Source organism: Eschrichtius robustus, chromosome 15, assembly GCF_028021215.1.
Source record: "Eschrichtius robustus isolate mEscRob2 chromosome 15, mEscRob2.pri, whole genome shotgun sequence".
In the NCBI taxonomy this organism is placed as follows: Eukaryota; Metazoa; Chordata; class Mammalia; order Artiodactyla; family Eschrichtiidae; genus Eschrichtius; species Eschrichtius robustus.
Genome location: NC_090838.1, coordinates 36826727 through 36851119, shown reverse-complemented (window position 1 = coordinate 36851119; position 24393 = coordinate 36826727). Strand labels below are relative to the sequence as shown.

Here is a 24393-nt window from a genome sequence, read left to right as displayed (position 1 = left end):
AGCCTAAGAGACCTCTGGGACAACATTAAACGCAACAACATTCACATTATAGAGGTCCTAGAAGGAGAAGAGAGAGAGAAAGGGCCAGAGAAAATATTTGAAGAGATTATAGTTGAAAACTTCCCTAACGTGGGAAAGGAAATAACCACCCAAGTCCAGGAAGCACAGAGACTCCCATACAGGATAAAACCAAGGAGAAACATGCCGAGACACACAGTAATCAAACTGGCAAAATTAAAGACAAAGAAAAATTATTGAAAGCAGCAAGGGAAAAACAACAAATAACATACAAGGGAACTCCCATAAGGTTAACAGCTGATTTCTCAGCAGAAACTCTACAAGCCAGAAGGGAGTGGCAAGACATATACAAAGTGATGAAAGGGAAGAACCTACAACCAAGATTACTCTACCTGGCAAGGATCTCATTCAGATTCAATGGAGAAATCAAAAGCTTTACAGACAAGCAAAAGCTAAGAGAATTCAGCACCACCAAACCAGCTCTACAACAAATGCTAAAGGAACTTCTCTAAGTGGGAAACACAAGAGAAGAAAAGGATCTACAAAACAAACCCAAAACAATTAAGAAAATGGTCATAGGAACATACATGTCGATAATCACCTTAAACGTGAATGGATTAAATGCTCCAACCAAAAGACACAGGCTTGCTGAATGGATACAAAAACAAGACCCACATATATGCTGTCTATAAGAGACCCACTTCAGACCTAGGGACACATACAGACTGAAAGTGAGGGGATGGAAAAAGATATTCCATGCAAATGGAAATGAAAAGAAAGCTGGAGTAGCAATACTCATATCAGATAAAATAGATTTTAAAATAAAGAATGTTACAAGAGACAAGGAAGGATACTACATAATGATCAAGGGATCAATCCAAAAAGAAGATATAACAATTATATATGCACCCAACATAGGAGCACCTCAATACATAAAGCAACTGCTAACAGCTCTAAAAGAAATCGACAGTAACACAATAATAGTGGGGGACTTTAACACCTCACTTACACCAATGGTCAGATCATCCAAAATGAAAATAAATAACGAAACAGAAGCTTTAAATGACACAATAGAACAGATAAATTTAACTGATATTTATAGGACATTCCATCCAAAAACAGCAGATTACACTTTCTTCTCAAGGGCGCACGGAACATTCTCCAGGATAGAGCACATCCTGGGTCACAAATCAAGCCTCAGTAAATTTAAGAAAATTGAAATCATATCAAGCATCTTTTCTGACCACAGTGCTATGAGATTAGAAATGAATTACAATGAAAAAACCGTAAAAAACACAAACACATGGAGGCTAAACAATACGTTACTAAATAACCAAGAGATCACTGAAGAAATCAGAGAGGAAATCAAAAAATACCTAGAGACAAATGACAATGAAAACACGACAATCCAAAACCTATGGGATGCAGCAAAAGCAGTTCTAAGAGGGAAGTTTACAGCAATACAATCCTACCTCAAGACATAACAAACATCTCAAATAAACAATCTAACCTTACACCTAAAGGAACTACAGAAAGAAGAACAAACAAAACCCAAAGTTAGCAGAAGGAAAGAAATCATAAAGATCAGAGCGGTAATAAATGAAATAGAAACAAAGAAAGCAATAGCAAAGATCAATAAAACTAAAAGCTGGTTCTTTGAGAAGATAAACAAAATTGATAAAGCATTAGCCAGACTCATCAAGAAAAAGAGGGAGAGGACTCAAATCAATAAAATTAGAAATGAAAAAGGAGAAGTTACAACAGACACCACAGAACTACAAAGCATCCTAAGAGACTATTACAAGCAACTCTATGCCAATAAAATGGACAACCTGGAAAAAATGGACAAATTCTTACAAATGTATAACCTTCCAAGATTGAACCAGGAAGAAACAGAAAATATGAACAGACCAATCACAAGTAATGAAATTGAAACTGTGATTAAAAATCTTCCAACAAACAAAAGTCCAGGACCAGAGGGCTTCACAGGTGAATTCTATCAAACATTTAGAGAAGAGCTAACACTCATCCTTCTCAAACTCCTCCAAAAAATTACGGAGGAAGGAACACTCCCAAATTCATTCTACGAGGCCACAATCACCCTGATACCAAAACCAGACAAAGATACTACAAAAACAGAAAATTACAGACCAATATCACTGATGAATATAGATGCAAAAATCCTCAACAAAATACTAGCAAACAGAATCCAATAACATATTAAAAGGATCATACACCATGATAAAGTGGGATTTAACCCAGGGATGCAAGGATTCTTCAATATACACAAATCAATCAATGTGATACACCACATTAACAAACTGAAGAAGAAAAACCATATGATCATCTCAATAGATGCAGAAAAAGCTTTTGACAAAATTCAACACTCATTTATGATAAAAACTCTCCAGAAAGTGGGCATAGAGGGAAACTGCCTCAACATAATAAAGGCCATATATGACAAACCCACAGCAAACATCATTCTCAATGGAGAAAAACTGAAAGCATTTCCTCCAAGATCAGGAACAAGACAAGGATGTCCACTCTCACCACTATTATTCAACATAGTTTTGGAAGTCCAACCCACGGCAATCAGAGAAGAAAAAGAAATAAAAGGAATGCAAATTGGAAAAGAAGTAAAACTGTCACCGTTTGCAGATGACATGATACTATACATAGAGAATCCTAAAGATGCCACCAGAAAACTACTAAAGCTAATCAATGAATTCGGTAAAGCTGCAGGATACAAAATTAATGCACAGAAATCTCTTGCATTCCTATACACTAATGATGAAAAATCTGAAAGAGAAATTATGGAAACACTCCCATTTACCATTGCAACAAAAAGAATAAAATACCTAGGAATAAACCTACCTAGGGAGACAAAAGACCTGTATGCAGAAAACTATAAGACACTGATGAAAGAAATTAAACATGATACCAACAGATGGAGAGATATACCATGGTCTTGGTTGGAAGAATCAATATTGTGAAAATGACTATACTACCCAAAGCAATCTACAGATTCAATGCAATCCCTATCAAATTACCAACAGCATTTTTTACGGAACTAGAACAAAAAATCTTAAAATTTGTATGGAGACAAAAAGACCCCGAATAGCCAAAGCAGTATTGAGGGAAAAAAACGGAGCTGGAGGAATCAGACTCCCTGGCTTCAAACTATACTACAAAGCTACAGTAATCAAGACAATATGGTACTGGCACAAAAACAGAAACATAGCTGAATGGAACAAGACTGAAAGCCCAGAGATAAACCCACGCACCTATGGTCAACTAATCTATGACAAAGCAGGCAAGGATATACAATGGAGAAAAGACAGTCTCTTCAATAAGTGGTGCTGGGGAAACTGCACAGGTACAGGTAAAAGAATGAAATTGGAACACTCCCTAACACCATATACAAAAATAAACTCAAAAAGAATTAGAGACCTAAATGTAAGACCAGACACTATAAAACTCTTAGAGGAAAACATAGGAAGAACACTCTTTGACATAAATCACAGCAAGGTCTTTTTTGATCCACCTCCTAGAGTAATGGAAATAAAAACAAAAATAAACAAATGGGACCTAATGAAACTTCAAAGGTTTTGCACAGCAAAGGAAACCATAAACAAGACGAAAAGACAACCCTCAGAATGGGAGAAAATATTTGCAAACGAATCAACGGACAAAGGATTAATCTCCAAAATATATAAACAGCTCATGCAGCTCAATATTAAAAAAACAAACAACCCAATCCAAAAATGGGCAGAGGACCTAAATAGACATTTCTCCAAAGAAGACATACAGATGGCCAAGAAGCACATGAAAAGCTGCTCAACATCACTAATTATTAGAGAAATGCAAATCATAACTACAATGAGGTATCACCTCACACTGGTTAGAATGGGTATCATCAGAAAATCTACAAACAACAAATGCTGGAGAGGGTGTGGAGAAAAGGGAACCCTCTTGCACTGTTGGTGTGAATGTAAATTGATACAGCCACTGTGGAGAACAGTATGGAGGTTCCTTAAAAAACTAAAAATAGAATTACCATATGACCCAGCAATCCCACTACTGGGCATATACCCAGAGAAAACCATAATTCAAAAAGACGCATGCACCCCAATGTTCACTGCAGCAGTATTTACAATAGCCGGGTCATGGAAGCAACCTAAATGCCCATCGACAGATGGGCGAATGGATAAAGAAGATGTGGTACATATATACAATGGAATATTACTCAGCCATAAGAAGGAACGGAACTGGGTCACTTGTTGAGACGTGGATGGATCTAGAGACTGTCATACAGAGTGAAGTAAGTCAGAAAGAGAAAAACAAATATCGTATATTAACGCATATATGTGGAACCTAGAAAAATGGTACAGATGAGCTGGTTCGCAGAGCAGAAATTGAGACACAGATGTAGAGAACAAACGTATGGACACCAAGGGGGAAAGCAGCGGGGGGGGGCGGGTGGTGGTGGTGGGATGAATTGGGTGATTGGGATTGACATGTATACACTGATGTGTATAAAACTGATGACTAATAAGAGCCTGCTGTATAAAAAAAAAGTGCCTTCTTGATAAAATGTTTAAAATGTCAATACTATGTTAGTTTTTCTCTCTTTTACATTTACAAATATAAATATATGTTCACCTTTAAAAAAAAAAGAAAATGGACAAAAGACATGAAGAGACATTTCATTGAAGTGATATACAGATGGCAAATAAGCATGAAAAGATGTTATCTGCCGCAATTGTTAAAATATGTAAATTTCCAAACCCCACTCAAAACTCACTGCTCTAGAAAGTTTTTGCTTTTAAAATTTTTTAAATTGTGGAAAATATTGGGTTGGCCAAAGAGTTCCTTTGGGTTTTTTTTGTAACATCTTATGGAAAAACTTGAACGCACATTTTGACCAACCCAATACACAAAACATAAAATTCAAAAAAAAAAGAGAAATGCTTTCCCACCTAGAGCCTTCTAAACATTTTAGTTTCTTTACTGCACAGTTAAAAGTTCATTTCATTCAAAATAATTATTGGTGGAATATTTTTAGACTGATAAGCTACATACTTCTAATTCAAGAAAACATTCACATTCACCTTTTTAACCTAAAACACAATCCTAAATATTTTTAAGGAATGCAATGAAACCAATTATCTTAATAAATCAGAGACATAAAAAAAATCTCCTCCAATCACTGACGTATATGTCAACAAGGTTTGAACAGAGGGGGTCAGGGATGAGCATTACATGTAGATGCTTAAGGTTAAAGTATGTTCTGCAGAGTACACAAAAATCTATGCCATCTGTGACTATAGCAATATAAAGGTCTATAATCAATTGAAATGTCAGTTTAACTTCAACAATGTGAAAAAACCCTTATAAATGCAATGATGTATAAAATGTTGGCAACAAATAATTCTCTATGCAAAAAAAAAAAAAAAAGGAGTGAAAGAGCACGAATGACCTTGCTCAGCCCCTGCTGCAGAAAGTGATCCAAGTGATGCCAATAGAAACCAATGAAGAGTCCACCCCTTAATTCTTCACTTATGTAGGGATCTAAACCACAATCCTCAGCGCAAGATCTACAAGCACATCACACAACCATTCTTAAGACATGATCTCTTGGTGTCTGTTTGTCATTTTCTACAATAGAATCAGAAGGCCTAAAAAGAGCACAAAATACAGTACATCTCTAGTAACTGACTCTCTGGATTAACAGACACTCTCCATTCCCTCTATTAAATATTCAGACTGGGCCATGTGAACTGAATAGTGCCAGTGCACTATTCCTGCCCTTCCCTGTTGAGTTGCTTGCCAAGTTAACTGTCCTTCTTCATAAGCTTTTTTATACCACCTGTTGGTATTGTCATGAATTAAATATTACAAAAACTAATGAAATAATAATTATTAGGAAGAAGGTCTTAAAGAAATCTAGTCCCACTCTCTCATTTACAAATGAGAAAGCTGAGGTCCAAAGAGGGTGCTCACCATCATACAAATAGTTAAGGGTAGATCTGGGACTAAAATCAATTGTATGAAATTCTATTCCAGAAATCATGCTGTCTCTTTCTGCATTGACAGTCTCAAACATGTATCATCCTGCTTTAATTTAAATTGTACTGTGAGGGAATTCCCTGGCAGTCCAGTGGTTAAGACTCTGCGCTTCCAATGCAGGGGGCACAGGTTCGATCCCTGGTTGGGGAACTAAGATCCCACACATCGCGAGGCACAGCCAAAAAATTAAAAAAATAAATTTTTTTTAAATTAAAAAAATAAAAATAAATTGTACTGTGAAATATTCCATTAATCGGATTCTTCAGCCAAGTATTCAGACCTCTAGGCCCCATTATTCATTCTGCAGGTGGTTGTGAGATGTGTGTAAGCATGTAATGGTCATTTGCTACTTTTTCATCTGCTCTACATCCCTTCCCCTTGGGAAATGCCCCTCCCTCTCTCTATGCAATAATGGTAGGGTTGTTATTTTCCCTGCCACAGGGTGGGCTCGTGACCCAGGCCAAAGTGCACTAGTCTCCTAGACACAACAGTTGGTGCAAACTTCGCCTCTTAGAGTTCTTTGGAGGAGATGATTTGGGTGTTGGGGAAAAGGGTTATTTCTTCTGGATCACTAGCTGGGTGGATGATGAAGTTGCCAACAGCTATCTTTGCCATCAGGTAATGAGACACAACAAAGAGAAAAATATTACAGAATATCCACAGCCTCTATTGATATTGATCCATAAACTTTCAGACCTCATGTGATTAAAGTGGGCACTAGACTCAAAAGTCAGCAATTTACCATGTTGAGGCAGGAGACAGATGGGCCCCAGGGTGAGCAGCCGGAGTTCATCCCCTGTGGACAGATACTCCAAAATAGCAGGAGGGAGAAGAGCTAAGCCCTGCCCAGATAAGAGATAAAAGACCACATATTCCTCATTCTTGAAGTCAAGGAGACCTTCTCCACTACACACGCACAGAAAGGCTCCCTGAAGGTCAAAAAGGGAGGGGGTGCTACCCCATAGTAAGTGATGCCATTCTACCCATACGCCTCTTCGCTGGAATCCATCTTGGCTAAGAGATGCACGCACACACACATGGGAGGACCCTGAGATATACCGATATGGACTCAGAACCAGGCAAAGCAAGATGATTAGCCAAAGGAAACCCAGAAGAAATGCCCCATAAAAGTGATTCAAACTACCACGAGGACACAACTCTCTCTCTGAGCTCGCCCATGTGTCTATCCACAGGTACTCTTTTCCTCCTAATAAACACTTGTTTCACTACTTTCCATCTCTATGTGGAAATTCACTTCTACAACAGCTGATGGGCCAGGACCTTGTCACTGGCCACTGGTCCCTGGTGGTCTAGTGGCTAAGATTCAGCACTCTCACTGCCACGGCCCAACCTCAATCTCTGGCCATGAACCAAAATCCTGCTTCAAGCCACTGCAGGCTGAGGCCACCCAGGAGCAATGTGACCTAGTATCAAATGATGAACTAGGTCAACCAGGTTTTCTCTCAAAAATGTTAATTATAAAACATAGAAAATATTGAACAGTCAAGGTGAAGGGCCATGAGATAGCACTGGAGCCCTAGTGGAAAGACAGAATTGTGAGGGAGAAAACAAGGAGACATAGCAGATGTCATGAAGATGTCACACAAGAGCGAGAAAAAGAATTGCGTATCTCTAGCATTGTTTAGATTCCTCAGTTTTCCAGTTGGATGCTAACAAGATGCAAATGGTCCATTCATTTAAAACATATTTACTAAGAGCCTGCAAATGTTTAAAATACATGGAAGATTCGATTATTATAGAAAAATATTCACTTTCTCCCCTGCTCCCTCAAAGAAAAAAACATACTTCTCTGCCCCCTAACTTTAGGCTTGGCTAAGTATCTTACTTTGGCCAACAGGATATTAGTAGGTGCTTAAAATGTGTTTCAGTGGTTGCGTTTGCTCTCTTATACCTCTGTCGTCACCATGAGAACATGTCAGCCCAGATTTAGAGGCATGTGGACCAAGCATGCAGCATAGAGCCACTCAGCTAATCACCGCCTATGTCAGTCAACTCCCAGGTGGCCCACAAACAGAATAAATGCTCACTGTTGAATGCAGTTGTGACGGTGTAGTTGTTACTTACTGATACAATACGCTGAGGATGAGATGCTGTGGGCCACTTAAAGACTGTCCTTACTCAGGCTTTCCACAACATGTAACAGTATCTACTAAAAATCAACTAGCCAGAGCCTGTGCAGAAGATGGAGATTAATAAAATATCACCTTTTCCCAGGAAGAACTCCTATTCTAGTGAGAAAGTTGGACTCTGATCAAATGATCATAAAATAACGGGATATGAGGTTCACCCATATAGTGAGCTAAAGGTCTAACTCAGCCAGAGGAGTCAGCAGAGCCTTCACGTAAGAGGAGATTGAAAGAGAGGTCTGAAGGATGAACAGTCATTCATCAAGTAGAGAAGTAGAAAGACTCTAAGCAGAGGGCACATGTATACCAAAACATTAAACTTCAAAGCATGTGAGGAGTTCAAATGGCAGCCATAGCTGAAACTTACCCTTATTCTAATGTAGACAGCAATTCAGAATGAATATAAGTGATGGTCAACTAGAATTTTTACTAGGAATCACTGAAGTCGTCACGATAAGATTTGATTGATCATTTTAAGGCCCTAATTTACTATTCTGATACTTTAAATTTAGCTGATGTTTAGTTCACTATAGAAATTTCCTATAGATAATGATCTACGAGGGCTTGCATTTTATTATCCTATAATACCATTTGTAACGTTAATTGCAAAACCAGATCATTAATGCTCTGCAAAGGCTTTCAATGCATCAGCAAACAAATGATCTTTGAGTTGTGTCATGACAGCACTGGAAGGCCACTGTATGAAAAGGTGACTCAAGACAATTGCAAACAAAGTAACCCCCACAATACAAAAAGCACAATCTCAAGTAACCTGGCAATAGCTGGGAAACTCTTCTCGAAATACAAGTCAGAAATGGAAAATGTCCTGTTGAATAAAGTGTTCAGCAGGAAACCCCAGGCAGAAGCATAACACTGGGGTGTAAACAATAAACAGATTTCACTTCAAGCAGTTTGGAAAGAGCGTCAGTGTCGTCAAATCAGAAAATCTTCAAACCTGCACACGACTGAAGTTACCAGCAACAGCAGCAACTTTGAAGTGCTAAAAGATAACCGCCAGTAAACAAATCAACATACTTAGACACCGAGAATCTCTCTGATCGCTTCAAACCGTAAGATAAACATGTAACTTTCGCGTGAAAGCGAAGCGGGAGGCCGCGGGGGCAGCTCTTGCAACTCCCTTCGCTCTCCGCTCCACGGAAGAAACCGAAGCAACACGTGCAACGTCACTGTCCCAACACAGTCAACCACGCTGATCCCCAAGAGAGGGGCCAGATTTGGAGCTAGAACCAGGCTAGGAGTTAAGAAGCAAGGGGAAGTAGTTGTATTATAAATCAATGTATTTCATGCCTCCTCCTACCCCTTTAAAACTTAAATATACTGAAATCAGTTTAAGCTATGATTCCTATTACTTGAAACCAAAGATTTCTGATAGAGGGATTTAGCTAGTAGTTCAGTATATCTACAAATACTATGGAATCCTTAAAATATCATAGCTGAGATGTAAGACATATTATAAATTCTTCAAGTTGACTATCGGAGAAGAATAATTTCCTTATTTAAGAAACATAATAGTTTGAGGATTAAGAATAATTAATTTTTACAACTAGTACAAAGATACCAAATTGACTGTCTTAGTGATGCTATTATTATAACATTATTGTAATACTATTACTAGTAACTTAAGTATATGAGATAATAATAAAAAATAAATGTTTAACACACCATTGTAAAGCAATTATACTCCAATAAAGATGTTAAAAAAAAGTTAAAAAAAAAAAAAAAAAAGAAGCAAGGGGAAGAAACAAGGGGAAGAAAGTAAAACAGAAGCAGGAAAGAAGAACAGTATGGACTGGGGAGCGGCTGTCCCACCGACCCTACTGGCGAGCAAGGACAAAAGTCCCTCAGATGCAGACTAATGTCTAGAAAGGGATCTTCTCCTTCGATCTGAGTTTCCCAGGACTCAGCCTCGGCTGCCCCCTCCCTGCCCAATGCCACCTGATACCTCCTTTTGGCGCGACCCTTAGGTGAACCAAGGGGGCGCTTTCTCAGGAGGCTCCCGGCAAAACTGTGAGGGAACTCCCCGAGCTGCCAAGGGGAGAGTAGCTGCCTGTCGCTTGCGAGGGGAGTGGCCAAAGGCAAAGGTGAGTCGAGAGGGCTCTACCTTACCTGCCGCAGGAGCTTCCACCGGGCAGCACCCAAGGGCGCCGAGACTGCGGGTCCCTGAGCGGCGCCGCTGCTTGTCCGGCCCTCGCCCGCTGAGCGCTCAGCCTGGCCGGCCCCGGCGTCCGCGACTCGAGACTCCATCCGGCTGGAGCTGGCTATACCCGAGATACCGCCGCCACAGCTCCCCCCTGCCAGGACCTGCCTACTTCTTCCCTGTCAGGATCTGTGACGCCAGGCCTCACTCCCACTGCCCTAGCGCGCGCTCTCCCCGAATTCCGCATTTCCGGTAGTCGCGTCTCCTTAGCAACCAGGGCAGCGCGGCTCTCGCCACTGCACCATTTTGCTGGTGGCCATCTTGAGTGAGGGCAGACCGGAGGGTGACGGAACTGTGGCAGACCTAGTGCGACACCGCCCCCTTTGGTTCCCTTCTCTCCTGTTTCATCTAGAGCTCTGAAGACTAGCAAAGAACCAAAAGGCTTATATCTTTGAGCGTTAATGAACCCAGGAGGAATTAAAAAAAAAAAAAAAAAAAAAAACCATTCCTGACCACAATAAAGATGGCGGAATCCACTTAGTGCTCGTGCCAGACGGGGGTTACGTAGACGGCGTGCTGCAAACCGGCTCCGGGCGGCTCTGGGTAAGCTGTCGTTCTGCTAGCTGCAGAACGCAGCCTTCGGCTGACTGTGCCTGAGGTGGTAGCTGCGCTCCTTCCTGAGAGTTTCGGGTTCTCCGGCCTGCCTTCACTCGTTTCGGTGTCTAGAGCCAGACTGACTTTCAATTTGCGTACGTATGGGGGGCGTAGGCTGGGAGTCTCTTCCCTTCACCCCGTCCTCACCCCCACCCAACCATCCCTCAGTCCCTTGGTCCTAGCTTTTTGACCGATGTCCCTTCACTGCGTGGCACATGGTACCGCTCCCTCTCACGCTCGGATGCACAGGGAAAACGAATAGGTTCTCCCAGGAACACCCATTCGTCTACCCTACCCCTATCCCTAGCCTTGCCTACTGTCTTCTCCCTGTGGGTGAAAGATGGATGGATGGAGGCTGCGGGCACGGATGTAGTGATTTAGGGTCTTTATTTTCTCTTATTTTACTTTGTTTGTTCTTGCTGGTGTCATCTGCACATCCCCTATCCCCACTCCCCCGTTATTTTGCTGCGACATAGAAAGAGGTTAAGAGGGGCAGGGGCGTCGTAGCGGATCCGAGCTGTGGTAAAGCTGACGCAGTATTGTATAATACCTTTGATACTGAGGAGCAATTTGTGGAAGACTTCCATGATGACATTCAACAGTGTGCAACATACCTAGATTTTTCCTGCCCTAAAAATAGTAGCCACCGTCTATTGAGTGGTTACTACGTGCCAGGCACTTCATTAAGATTTTAACATAAATTGTCTCACTCTTAGAACAGCTACTTCATAGAGTAAGTGGGGTCATTATCTCTGTTTTGCAGATGATGAAACTAAGCACAGGTGGTAAGTGCAGGAATGAAGACCTGAACCCAGGTTTCTCTGACTTAACTACTTACTAGCCTTACTTACCTTGGTAGGTTAATAAGCACCAGCTTCCCAACAGAAAACAGATGGCGTCACATTTCATGTGTGCCTCCTGAAGTGCTTTTTGTTTTTTTCAACTAAAGAGCTAAACATTAAAGTCCAGTTGACTTTTTGACATTAAAGTCCAGTTGTTGTTATGTCCAGACAGACTTACTGCTCTACTACTTACTGTTCAGGTGACCTGGGGTAGTTGCTTAAACCTTCCTGAGCCACAGTTTGCTCACCTGTAAGGTCAACATCATAATAGCTACTCTATCAGGTCCCTAAGAAGTTTAAATTAGATGAAGTATTTAAAAGCATGTGGCACGAAGCAAACACTCAATAAATACTAATCCCTTCTCCTCTACCTTTATTAAGTAATTGGACTTTTCCAGTTTATCCTCCACATACAAACCAAAGATAAGTTCTGAATTATGTGAAATCAAAGCCGTTTTGCCTTTAAAAGCCCTCAGAGTTCCTGAGATGCCTCCATTAAGTCTGTGTATTTATTTGCAAATTTTTATTTTGTTTTTTTGTTTTCTGTTTGTTTTAGTTTGCCCATGTGTGTACCAGAATCAGTGCTGCATAGTTTGAGCCTGACAGGATTGACTTTACAAATGAGATATTTATGTCACATCTGCCAAGAAGTGTGATTTGAATTAAACTTTAACTTTTACAAGTTTTCAGATACTTTGAGTTATCAGCTGTCTGCGGTTATTTGTAACCGGAGGGGTACACGGCCCCAAAGGGGAGGGATAAGAACTGCAGATCTTAGATGCTCTGAGAACCCACTACTACATAATTCCTATGAAAATCATTCATGTGCTGGCAGCCCCAAAGGGAGCATAAACCAGGGACTTTGATATCATGCAGCAGAAGAGCAAATTATTTCTCCAGGCTTTGAAGTATAGTATTCCTCACCTTTGGAAATGCATGCAGAAACAGCACGTGAATCACTGTAACTTCGCTGATCATTATTACAATAGAATAAAATTGAAAAAATATCACCTAACCAAGTGTCTGCAGAATAAACCCAGGATATCAGAGTTAGCAAGAAACATCCCGAGTCGGAACTTCTCATGTAAGGTATGGACTGTTTAAGTTAACCTATGTGTAGGCCTTTAAGATTAATTTTAGTTTAAAAATAAAGAATGGGTTGGATATCAGTTACTCATTTTCTCAGTAATTCTGGTTTGATTTTTTAAATATTCAGGCTTAATTGTCTGTAGTCATATATAAGTATAAAAGAATATATACATATATATTTATAGAGCTCTAATGTAATATATAAAAATGTAAATTTATAAAAAATGATTCACCTTAAGAACTCCTTATTGTGCCTACCAGTGCAATTCAAAGTATAATTTGGCTTTCTAAAATTCCTAGACTAACATAATAGCTCTTAATAAAAATCTAATAATATGCTGATTGTTTTATGAATCCCAAATTAGGAAACTTCAGTAAAGACCATGTAATTGTGTTACTTCTCTGTAAAAAAAAAAAAAAAAAATGAAAAAACGATTTGCATTTTATACCACTTGTGTCCTTCAGGAAGATGCTTTCAGACCATTGTACTCTGGCCAGACCCCAAGCCGTGGGCATGGCCTCAACCTTGAGGACCTGTTGCCCTTGTATGTAGAATGACTACATATCCTGGGTTGCCTCTGACAGTCTCAGTCTACACATATTTTCCCTATGTTATTATTAATAGTGTCCCCTTTCCTCTCAGAAGTGTCTTGGTTAGGATAGTAAATTATATGTGCATCCTAATTATTTGAGATTAAGCTATTTATGCTGCTCTTTGACACCCCTCCCCTACCTCATACTTGCTATGTTCCTTAGGTTCCTTAAGTTGTGTTTAGGGGTGATATTCTTGCAATATTTAACGTATTTTGTTATGTTAATATCTTAATTTCTGGTTTTAAGTGTTTTGTTACATACTAATATTTTTAGTCTGTTTTGGCTTATTTTTTATTGTAGTAAAATATATGTAACAAAGTTTTCCACTTTAACCATTTTTAAGTGTATAATTCAGTGGCATTAATTACATCACAGTGTTGTACAGCTGTTACCACTATTTGCCAAACCCTGTCCTCACCTGAAAAAAATACACCCATTAAGCAAGAACTCTCCACTGCTGCTTTCCTGAGCCCCTGGAAACCTTTAATCTACTTTCTGTCTCTATGAATTTCCCCATTCTAGGTAATTCATATAAGTGGAATTATATAATATTTATCCTTTTGTGTTTGGCTTATTTCACTTAGCATAATGTTTTCAAGGTTCATTCATATTGTGGCATATCTGGGAACTTTGTTCCTTTTAGTGGCTGAATAATATTCCATTATATGTATATACCACATTTTGTTTATCCATTCATCTGTTGATAGACACTTGAGCAGCTTCATCTGTTTATAAAAATGATATTTTTAATATTCTCAATTCTTCTGGTTTTTAATTTAATTTTTGCTCTTTTCGTAGCTCATACTTATGTGTTATGGGGAGTTTGGGGGGAGTTTTGTTGTTGTTTGCTTTCAACTTTTTATCTGTTAGTCCTAGACTTTTACTTTACTCTTTACACTTCAGCCATTCAAATTTTTCTTTTTATAACATCTTAGTTTAGCACTATCTTTCTGTACTCACTCAAATTTTTTATGTCTTTTATTTCATTTTTATCTTCTGTGTGTGTGTATTTGCACACGGGTCCTACTTTAGAAAGATAAACTTTAAAATTTTACCTATTGGACACATTTTAGCATTTAGATCTTTTTACTTTGAATTGTGTTTAGAACATTTTGTCATCTTGTACTTTTATCTTAAGTCTTAGTTTATAAATAGTAGGCAGGAATTAACATCAGAGTGACAGCTGTGAGATTAGCTCACACCCTGTGCAGGAGTTTGACTATTTTTTCCCTCCATTTGTCCCTGAAGCAACTTTTCAGTTCTCTTTCATGGAATCCTGTCACCTGGAAGCTTTAACCTGATTCAGTGACTCCAAGAAAAGGAGCTTTATTAGTAATTCTTTCACCTGGTAGTGGTCCTGCTTTCACATGTCATATATCAACCATTCCTTCTGTGAGACATGATATGATCTAAAAACCGTGGTCTCTGTCCTTTACAATCTCTGGGATCTGAGGAAGCTGTGAAGAGACCTGTAGGCAAGAATGCACACTTAAGTAAACATCCAGTCAGTTCCAACTTTGTCCACTCTAATGGGAACAACAAAGTAGAAAAATAATTAGTGCCTGTAGACAAATTAAAATATATTTACTTAAAGACTTATAAGTTAACTAAAGAGTAAGAGAGGGCAGCCTGTGTAATATCATAGAAATGCCAGAAAGCAAGAGATCTAGCCATCACTGGTGTGTCTGTGAACTAGTCAGGACTCTTTCTGACTGGAAATAAAGGGGGGAGTTTCAACTTGGTGTTCTCTAAAAGTCCTCCAAATGCTAAAATTTCATGATTTTATATCTCTACCTTGTTACCTTACCAACAAATTGTCATCTATACGTTTGGGACTCTAGTACCAACTCCTGCAGTCAGGCTGTGTATCAGAAATCCTGGGGAACTTTTTAGAAATGCAAATTCCTGGATCTCACCCCACATCTGCTGGATCAGAATCCCTAATGGCTGAGGCCTAGGGATCTCTTTTTTTGTTCTGTTTTAAGTTCCTCAAGTAATTCTGAAATTCCCAGTCTGCCAGTGACAGTGGACCTGCATTTAGGAACTAGACATGTTTGTGATCAAATGTTGCTGACCTAAACCTCATTGAATTCATTTAGTTCTGAAGTTCTTACTGGCAGATACCTTGACTTTCCATTTTGCATTAGCCACATGGCAAGAGGAACTTATTCCATTATGCTCATGCACCAGCTAGTAATATTCAAAGACTAGCATCAAACCAGACACCACATTTCTTTATCTTTCACATCATCCTATTCTGCTCTGCCTACAAAAATAATTCCTAAAATCTTTGATCATGATAAATTGAATGGTACACAAAAGGAAAACCAAGTAAGGAAAAGAAAATGTTTAAACATTTGTTCATTGACTCTCTGCAATATAGATGAGCAGTTCTTACAGTAGTTTCTAAGATAGGTTGACAGATACCTCCTTCACTGGCACTACTGATCTGTGATTTGTGGGATCACTGGTTCTGACAGGTTCAAAACATCATCAGGAAAGAAGGAAAACTCAGGAAAGCCAGAAAGAAAAGAAAAATTGTACTCTCAAAATAGGTGTGTGTTTTGTTTTTTTTTAATAATAGTTCACAGAGTGGGACTGCATTGTAGCTACCACTTCTTTTTTTTTTTAATTTTATTTTTTTATACAGCAGGTTCTTATTAGTCATCCGTTTTATACACATCAGTGTATACATGTCAATCCCAATCTCCCAATTCATCCCACCACCACCCCCCACCCCCACCCCTTTCCCCCCTTGGTGTCCATACGTTTGTTCTCTACATCTGTGTCTCAATTTCTGCTCTGCAAACCGCTTCATCTGTACCATTTTCTAGGTTCCACATATATGCGTTAATATACGATATTTGTTTTTCTCTTTCTGACTTGCTTCATTCTGTATGACAGTCTCTAGGTGCATCCACATCTCTACAAATGACCCAATTTTGTTCCTTTTTATGGCTGAGTAATATTCTATTGTATATATGTACCACATCTTTTTTTTTTTTTGATGGTTACATTTTTAATTTTATTTATTTATTTATTTATTTATTTTTGGCTGTGTTGGGTCTTCGTTTCTGTGCGAGGGCTTTCTCTAGTTGCGGCAGGCGGGGGCCACTCTTCATCGCGGTGCATGGGCCTCTCACTGTCGCGGCCTCTCATGTTGCGGAGCACAAGCTTCAGACGCGCAGGCTCAGTAGTTGTGGCTCACGGGCCTAGTTGCTCCGCGGCATGTGGGATCCTCCCAGACCAGGGCTCGAACCCATGTCTCCTGCTTTGGCAGGCAGATTCTCAACCACTGCGCCACCAGGGAAGCCCTGTACCACACCTTCTTTATCCATTCGTCTGTCGATGGGCATTTAGGTTGCGTCCATGACCCGGCTATTGTAAATGGTGCTGCAATGAACATTGGGGTGCATGTGTCTTTTTGAATTATGGTTTTCTCTGGGTATATGCTCAGTAGTGGGATTGCTGGGTCATATGGTAATTCTATTTTTAGTTTTTTAAGGAACCTCCATACTGTTCTCCATAGTAGCTGTATCAATTTACATTCCCACCAACAGTGCAAGAGGGTTCCCTTTCTCCACACCCTCTCCAGCATTTGTTGTTTGTAGATTTTCTGATGATACCCATTCTAACCAGTGTGAGGTGATACCTCATTGTAGTTTTGATTTGCATTTCTCTAACAATTGGTGATGTTGAGCAGCTTTTCATGTACCTCTTAGCCATCTATATGTCTTCTTTGGAGAAATGTCTGTTTAGGTCTTCTGCCCATTTTTGGATTGGGTTGTTTGTTTTTTTAATATTGAGCTGCATGAGCTGTTTATATATTTTGGAGATTAATCCTTTGTCCATTGATTCGTTTGCAAATATTTTCTCCCTTTCTGGGGGTTGTCTTTTCGTCTTCTTTATGGTTTCCTTTGCTGTGCGAAAGCTTTTAAGTTTCACTAGGTCCCATTTGTTTATTTTTGTTTTTATTTCCATTACTCTAGGAGGTGGATCAAAAAAGACCTTGCTGTGATTTATGTCAAAGAGTGTTCTTCCTATGTTTTCCTCTAAGAGTTTTATAGTGCCCAGTCTTACATTCAGGTCTCTTATCAATTTTGAGTTTATTTTTGTGTATGGTGTTAGGGAGTGTTCCAATTTCATTCTTTTACATGGAGCTGTCCAGTTTTCCCAGCACCACTTGTTTAAGACACTGTCTTTTCTCCATTGTATATCCTTGCCTGCTTTGTCATAGATTAGTTGACCATAGGTGCGTGGGTTTATCTCTGGGCTTTCTATTCTGTTCCATTAAGCTGTATTTCTGTTTTTGTGCCAGTACCATATTGTCTTGATTACTGTAACTTTGTAGTATAGTCTGAAGTCAGGGAGTCTGATTCCTCCAGCTCCGTTTGTTTCCCTCAAGACTGCTTTGGCTATTTGGGGTCTTTTGTGTCTCCATACAAATTTTAAGATTTTTGGTTCTAGTTCTGTAAAAAAAAAATGCCATTGGTAATTTGATAGGGATTGCATTGAATCTGTAGATTGCTTTGGGTAGTGTAGTCATTTTCACAATATTGATTCTTCCAATCCAGGAACATGGTATATCTCTCCGTCTGTTAGTATCATGTTTAATTTCTTTCATCAGTGTCTTATAGTTTTCTGCATACAGGTCTTTTGTCTCCCTAGGTAGGTTTATTCCTAGGTATTTTATTCGTTTTGTTGCAGTGGTAAATGGGAGTGTTTCCTTAATTTCTCTTTCAGATTTTTCATCATTAGTGTATAGGAATGCAAGAGATTTCTGTGCATTAATTTTGTATCCTGCAGCTTTACCGAATTCATTGATTAGCTCTAGTAGTTTTCTGGTGGCATCTTTAGGATTCTCTGTGTATAGTATCATGTCATCTGCAAACAGTGACAGTTTTACTTCTTTTCCAATTTGCATTCCTTTTATTTCTTTTTCTTCTCTGATTGCCGTGGCTAGGACTTCCAAAACTATGTTGAATAATAGTGGTGAGGGTGGACATCCTTGTCTTGTTCCTGATCTTAGAGGAAATGCTTTCAGTTTTTCACCATTGAGAATGATGTTTGCTGTGGGTTTATTGTATATGGCCTTTATTATGTTGAGGCAGTTTCCCTCTGTGCCCACTTTCTGGAGAGTTTTTATCATAAATGAGTGTTGAATTTTGTCAAAAGCTTTTTCTGCATCTATTGAGATGATCATATGGTTTTTCTTCTTCAGTTTATTAATATGGTGTATCACATTGATTGATTTGTGTATATTGAAGAATCCTTGCATCCCTGGGATCAATCCCACTTGATCATGGTGTATGATCCTTTTAATGTGTTGTTGGATTCTGTTTGCTAGTATTTTGTTCAGAATTTTTGCATCTATATTCATCAGTGATATTGGTCTGTTATTTTCTTTTTTTGTAGTATCTTTGTCTGGTTTTGGTATCAGGGTGATGGTGACCTCGTAGAATGAGTTTGGGAGTGTTCCTTCCTCTGCAATTTTTGGAGGAGTTTGAGAAGGATGGGTGTTAACTCTTCTCTAAATGTGTGATAGAATTCACCTCTGAAGCCATCTGGTCCTGGACTTTTGTATGTTGGAAGATTTTTAATCACAGTTTCAATTTCATTACTTGTGATTGGTCTGTTCATATTTTCTGTTTCTTCCTGGTTCAGTCTTGGAAGGTTATACGTTTGTAAGAATTTGTCCATTTTTTCCAGGTTGTCCATTTTATTGGCATAGAGTTGCTTGTAGTAGTCTCTTAGGATGCTTTGTATTTCTGCGGTGTCTGTTGTAACTTCTCCTGTTTCATTTCTAATTTTGTTGATTTGAGTCCTCTCCCTCTTTTTCTTGATGAGTCTGGCTAATGCTTTATGAATTTTGTTTATCTTCTCAAAGAACCAGCTTTTAGTTCTATTGATCTTTGCGATTGCTTTCTTTGTTTCTTTTTTTTTTTTCACACACACACACTGTATTTTATTTTTACAAGAGATAAATAGACTGACAGAAAGCATTGTATATGGATGACCACAACAAAAGCAACAATGATTGCAATTACCAAACCTGAAACACACTCATACTGTGTCATAATATTGACATTCAGTCCAGTAATCCTCCACTGTCACAGCTCCTTTACTTTGCAGTGAAAATTGATTTGTATATTCTTTGCCTCTGAGTCCTTGTGGGATTTTTTTTTTTTTAATTCAGACAGAAAGTCACAAAAATTATACTCATCCTCATCAGTTCACTCAGTCCCATGTAATTAAATTTTTTTTTCATCTTGATCTTTTGTTAGCACTTTTTTGAGTTCATCAGTTTTTCATTAGAGTTCTGAAAATGCTTATTCATTCAGTTCAGCAGTACAGTCAGTTACCAGAAACCTGTACTTGTCAGAGTCTTTTCCATGAATTTCTTGAAGATGAAACCCTTTTATAGGAACATATTTGCAAAAGCATCAGAGTACACCCAAAACTGTCTGTAAATGACAAAAGACTTTAATATGACCACAGTTAAAGATTTGATGAAAGTTCATAATAATGCAGTTGACAAGAAAATTACTTATTTCTGAGATATACATTTTAAAGTAATAACTAGGATTATTACTTATAACATTATACCAGAACATATAAGATTTTTAGAAATTTCATGTGATGTCTGAAACATTTATATTAACATATTTCCATACAAATAACCCAATGAAAGTTTAGTATTAGTTGTTTTGTTTGTTTGTTTTTTTATACTGCAGGTTCTTATTAGGCATCAATTTTATACACATCAGTGTATACATGTCAATCCCAATCGCCCAATTCAGCACACCACCATCCCCACCCCACCGCAGTTTTCCCCCCTTGGTGTCCATATGTCCATTCTCTACATCTGTGTCTCAACTTCTGCCCTGCAAACCGGCTCATCTGTACCATTTTTCTAGGTTCCACATACATGCATTAATATACGATATTTGTTTTTCTCTTTCTGACTTACTTCACTCTGTATGACAGTCTCTAGATCCATCCACTTCTCAACAAATGACTCAATTTCGTTCCTTTTTATGGCTGAGTAATATTCCATTGTATATATGTACCACAACTTCTTTATCCATTCGTCTCTTGATGGGCATTTAGGTTGCTTCCATGACCTGGCTATTGTAAATAGTGCTGCAATGAACATTCGGGTGCATGTGTCTTTTTGAATTACGGTTTTCTCTGGGTATATGCCCAGTAGTGGGATTGCTGGGTCATATGGTAATTCTATTTTTAGTTTTTTAAGGAACCTCCATATTGCTCTCCATAGTGGCTGTATCAATTTACATTCCCACCAACAGTGCAAGAGGGTTCCCTTTTCTCCATACCCTCTCCAGCATTTGTTGTTTGTAGATTTTCTGATGATGCCCATTCTAACAGGAGTGAGGTGATACCTCATTGTAGTTTTGATTTGCATTTCTCTAATAATGAGTGACGTTGAGCATCTTTTCATGTGCTTCGTGGCCGTCTGTATGTCTTCTTTGGAGAAATGTCTATTTAGGTCTTCTGCCCATTTTTGGATTGGGTTGTTTGTTTCTTTAATATTGAGCTGAATGAGCTGTTTATATATTTTGGAGATTAATCCTTTGTCCGTTGATTCGTTTGCAAATATTTTCTCCCATTCTGAGGGCTGTCTTTTCGTCTTGTTTATGGTTTCCTTTGCTGTGCAAAACCTTTGAAGTTTCATTAGGTCCCATTTGTTTATTTTTGTTTTTATTTCCATTACTCTAGGAGGTGGATCAAAAAAGACCTTGCTGTGATTTATGTCAAAGAGTGTTCTTCCTATGTTTTCCTCTAAGAGTTTTATAGTGTCCAGTCTTATATTTAGGTCTCTAATCCATTTTGAGTTTATTTTTGTGTATGGTGTTAGGGAGTATTCTAATTTTATTCTTTTACATGTAGCTGTCCAGTTTTCCCAGCACCACTTATTGAAGAGACTGTCTTTTCTCCATTGTATATCTTTGCCTCCTTTCTCATAGATTAGTTGACCATAGGTGCGTGGGTTAATCTCTGGGCTTTCTATCTTGTTCCATTGATCTATGTTTCTGTTTTTGTGCCAGTACCATATTGTCCTGATTACTGTAGCTTTGTAGTATAGTCTGAAGTCAGGGAGTCTGATTCCTCCAGCTCCATTTTTTTCCCTCAAGACTGCTTTGGCTATTCGGGGTCTTTTGTGACTCCATACAAATTTTAAGGTGATTTGTTCTAGCTCCGTAAAAAATGCCATTGGTAATTTGATAGGGATTGCATTGAATCTGTAGATTGCTTTGGGTAGTATACTCATTTTCACAATGTTGATTCTTCCAGTCCAAGAACATGGTATATCTCTCCATCTGTTGGTATCATCTTTGATTTCTTTCATCAGTATCTTATAGTCTTCTGCATACAGGTCTTTTGTCTCCCTAGGTAGGTTTATTCCTAGGTATTTTATTCTTTTTGTTGCAATGGTAAATGGGAGTGTTTCCATAATTTCTCTTTCAGATTTTTCATAATTAGTGTATAGGAATGCAAGAGATTTCTGTGCATTCATTTTGTATCCTGCAACTTTACCATATTCATTAATTAGCTCTAGCAGTTTTCTGGTGGCAGTTTTAGGATTCTCTATGTATAGTATCATGTCATCCGCAAACAGTGACAGTTTTACTTCTTCTTTTCCAATTTGTATTCCTATTATTTCTTTTTCTTCTCTGATTGCCGGGACTTCCAGAACCATGTTGAATAATAGTGGTGAGAGTGGACATCCTTCTCTCGTTCCTGATCTTAGAGGAAATGCTTTCAGTTTTTCACCATTGAGAATGATGTTTGCTGTGGGTTTGTCATATATGGCCTTTATTATGTTGAGGTAGGTTCCCTCTATGCCCACTTTCTGGAGAGTTTTTATCATAAATGGGTGTTGAATTTTGTCAAAAGCTTTTTCTGCATCTATTGAGATGATCGTATGGTTTTTATTCTTCCATTTGTTAATATGGTGTATCACGTTGATTGATTTGCGTATATTGAAGAATCCTTGCATCCCTGGGATCAATGCCACTTGATCGTGGTGTATGATCCTTTTAATGTGTTGTTGGATTCTGTTTGCTAGTATTTTGTTGAGGATTTTTGCATCTATATTCATCAGTGATATTGGTCTGTAATTTTCTTTTTTTGTAGTGTCTTTGTCTGGTTTTGGTATCAGGGTGATGGTGGCCTCATAGAATGAGTTTGGGAGTGTTCCTTCCTCCGTAATTTTTTGGAAGAGTTTGAGAAGGATGGGTGTTAGCTCTTCTCTAAATGTTTGATAGAATTCACCTGTGAAGCCATCTGGTCCTGGACTTTTGTTTGTTCGAAGATTTTTAATCACAGTTTCAATTTCATTACTTGTGATTGGTCTGTTCATATTTTCTGTTTCTTCCTGGTTCAGTCTTGGAAGGTTATACCTTTCTAAAAATTTGTCCATTTCTTCCAGGTTGTCCATTTTATTGGCATAAAGTTGCTTGTAGTAGTCTCTTAGGATGCTTTGTATTTCTGCGGTGTCTGTTGTAACTTCTCCTTTTTCATTTCTGATTTTATTGATTTGAGTCCTCTCCCTCTTTGATGAGTCTGGCTAATGGCTTATCAATTTTGTTTATCTTCTCAAAGAACCAACTTTTAGTTTTATTGATCTTTGCTATTGTTTTCTTTGTTTCTATTTCATTTATTTCTGCTCTGATCTTGATGATTTCTTTCCTTCTGCTAACTTTGGGTTTTGTTTGTTCTTCTTTCTCTAGTTTCTTTAGGTGTAAGGTTAGATTGTTTACTTGAGATTTTTCTTGTTTCTTGAGATAGGCTTGTATAGCTATAAACTTCCCTCTTAGAACTGCTTTTGCTGCATCCCATAGGTTTTGGGTCGTCGTGTTTTCATTGTCATTTGTCTCTAGGTAGTTTTTGATTTCCTCTCTGATTTCTTCAGTGATCTCTCGGTTATTTAGTAACGTATTGTTTAGCCTCCATGTGTTTGTCTTTTTTACGTTTTTTTCCCTGTAATTCATTTCTAATCTCATAGCGCTCTGGTCAGAAAAGATGCTTGATATGATTTCAGTTTTCTTAAATTTACTGAGGCTTGATTTGTGACCCAAGATGCGATCTATCCTGGAGAATGTTCCGTGCGCACTTGAGAAGAACGTGTAATCTGCTGTTTTTGGATGGAATGTCCTATATATATCAATTAAATCTATCCGTCTATTGTGTCATTTAAAGCTTGTGTTTCCTTATTTATTTTCATTTTGGATGATCTGTCCATTGGTGTAAGTGAGGTGTTAAAGTCCCCCACTATTATTGTGTTACTGTCGATTTCCTCTTTTATAGCTGTTAGCAGTTGCCTTATGTATTGAGGTGCTCCTATGTTGGGTGCATATATATTTATAATTGTTATATCTTCTTCTTGGATTGATCCCTTGATCATTATGTAGTGTCCTTCCTTGTCTCTTGTAACATTCTTTATTTTCAAGTCTATTTTATCTGATATGAGTATAGCTACTCCAGCTTTCTTTTTTTTTTTTTTTTTTTTTTTAACATCTTTATCCAGCTTTCTTTTCATTTCCATTTGCATGGAATATCTTTTTCCATCCCCTCACTTTCAGTCTGTATGTGTCCCTAGGTCTAAAGTGGGTCTCTTGTAGACAGCATATATATGGGTCTTGTTTTTGTATCCATTCAGCCAGTCTATGTCTTTTGGTTGGGGCATTTAATCCATTCACGTTTAAGGTAATTATCGATATGTATGTTCCTATGACCATTTTCTTAATTGTTTTGGGTTTGTTTTTGTAGGTCCTTTTCTTCTCTTGTGTTTCCCACT

The 24393-nt window shown here is 38.4% G+C and overlaps 2 protein-coding genes across 9 annotated transcripts in view; one reads left to right on the top strand and one right to left on the bottom strand.

The window, feature by feature from the left end:
* CAMKMT (calmodulin-lysine N-methyltransferase) overlaps nt 1–10641 on the bottom strand; it is a 407707-nt gene extending 397066 nt beyond the window's left edge. For all 3 annotated transcript variants that reach the window (XM_068565064.1, XM_068565063.1, XM_068565065.1), the window contains exon 1: nt 10362–10641. In XM_068565064.1, the coding sequence (XP_068421165.1) occupies nt 10362–10499 (138 nt within the window). In that variant the 5' untranslated portion in view covers nt 10500–10641. The remainder of the gene's footprint in view (nt 1–10361) is intronic.
* A 93-nt stretch (nt 10642–10734) lies between these two features.
* Nucleotides 10735–24393, top strand: part of PREPL (prolyl endopeptidase like) — a 62451-nt gene continuing 48792 nt past the window's right edge. For 2 of the 6 annotated variants that reach the window (XM_068563883.1, XM_068563881.1), the window contains exons 1-2: nt 10738–11141; nt 12831–12977. Coding sequence is in view for 2 of the 6 variants with exons in the window: in XM_068563879.1 (XP_068419980.1) it covers nt 12759–12977 (219 nt within the window). In the remaining 4 variants the exon portion in view is untranslated. Of the gene's footprint in view, nt 11142–12444; nt 12978–24393 lie in introns of all 6 variants that reach the window. The other 4 variants (XM_068563884.1, XM_068563882.1, XM_068563879.1 and 1 more) reach the window with 3 other exon arrangements.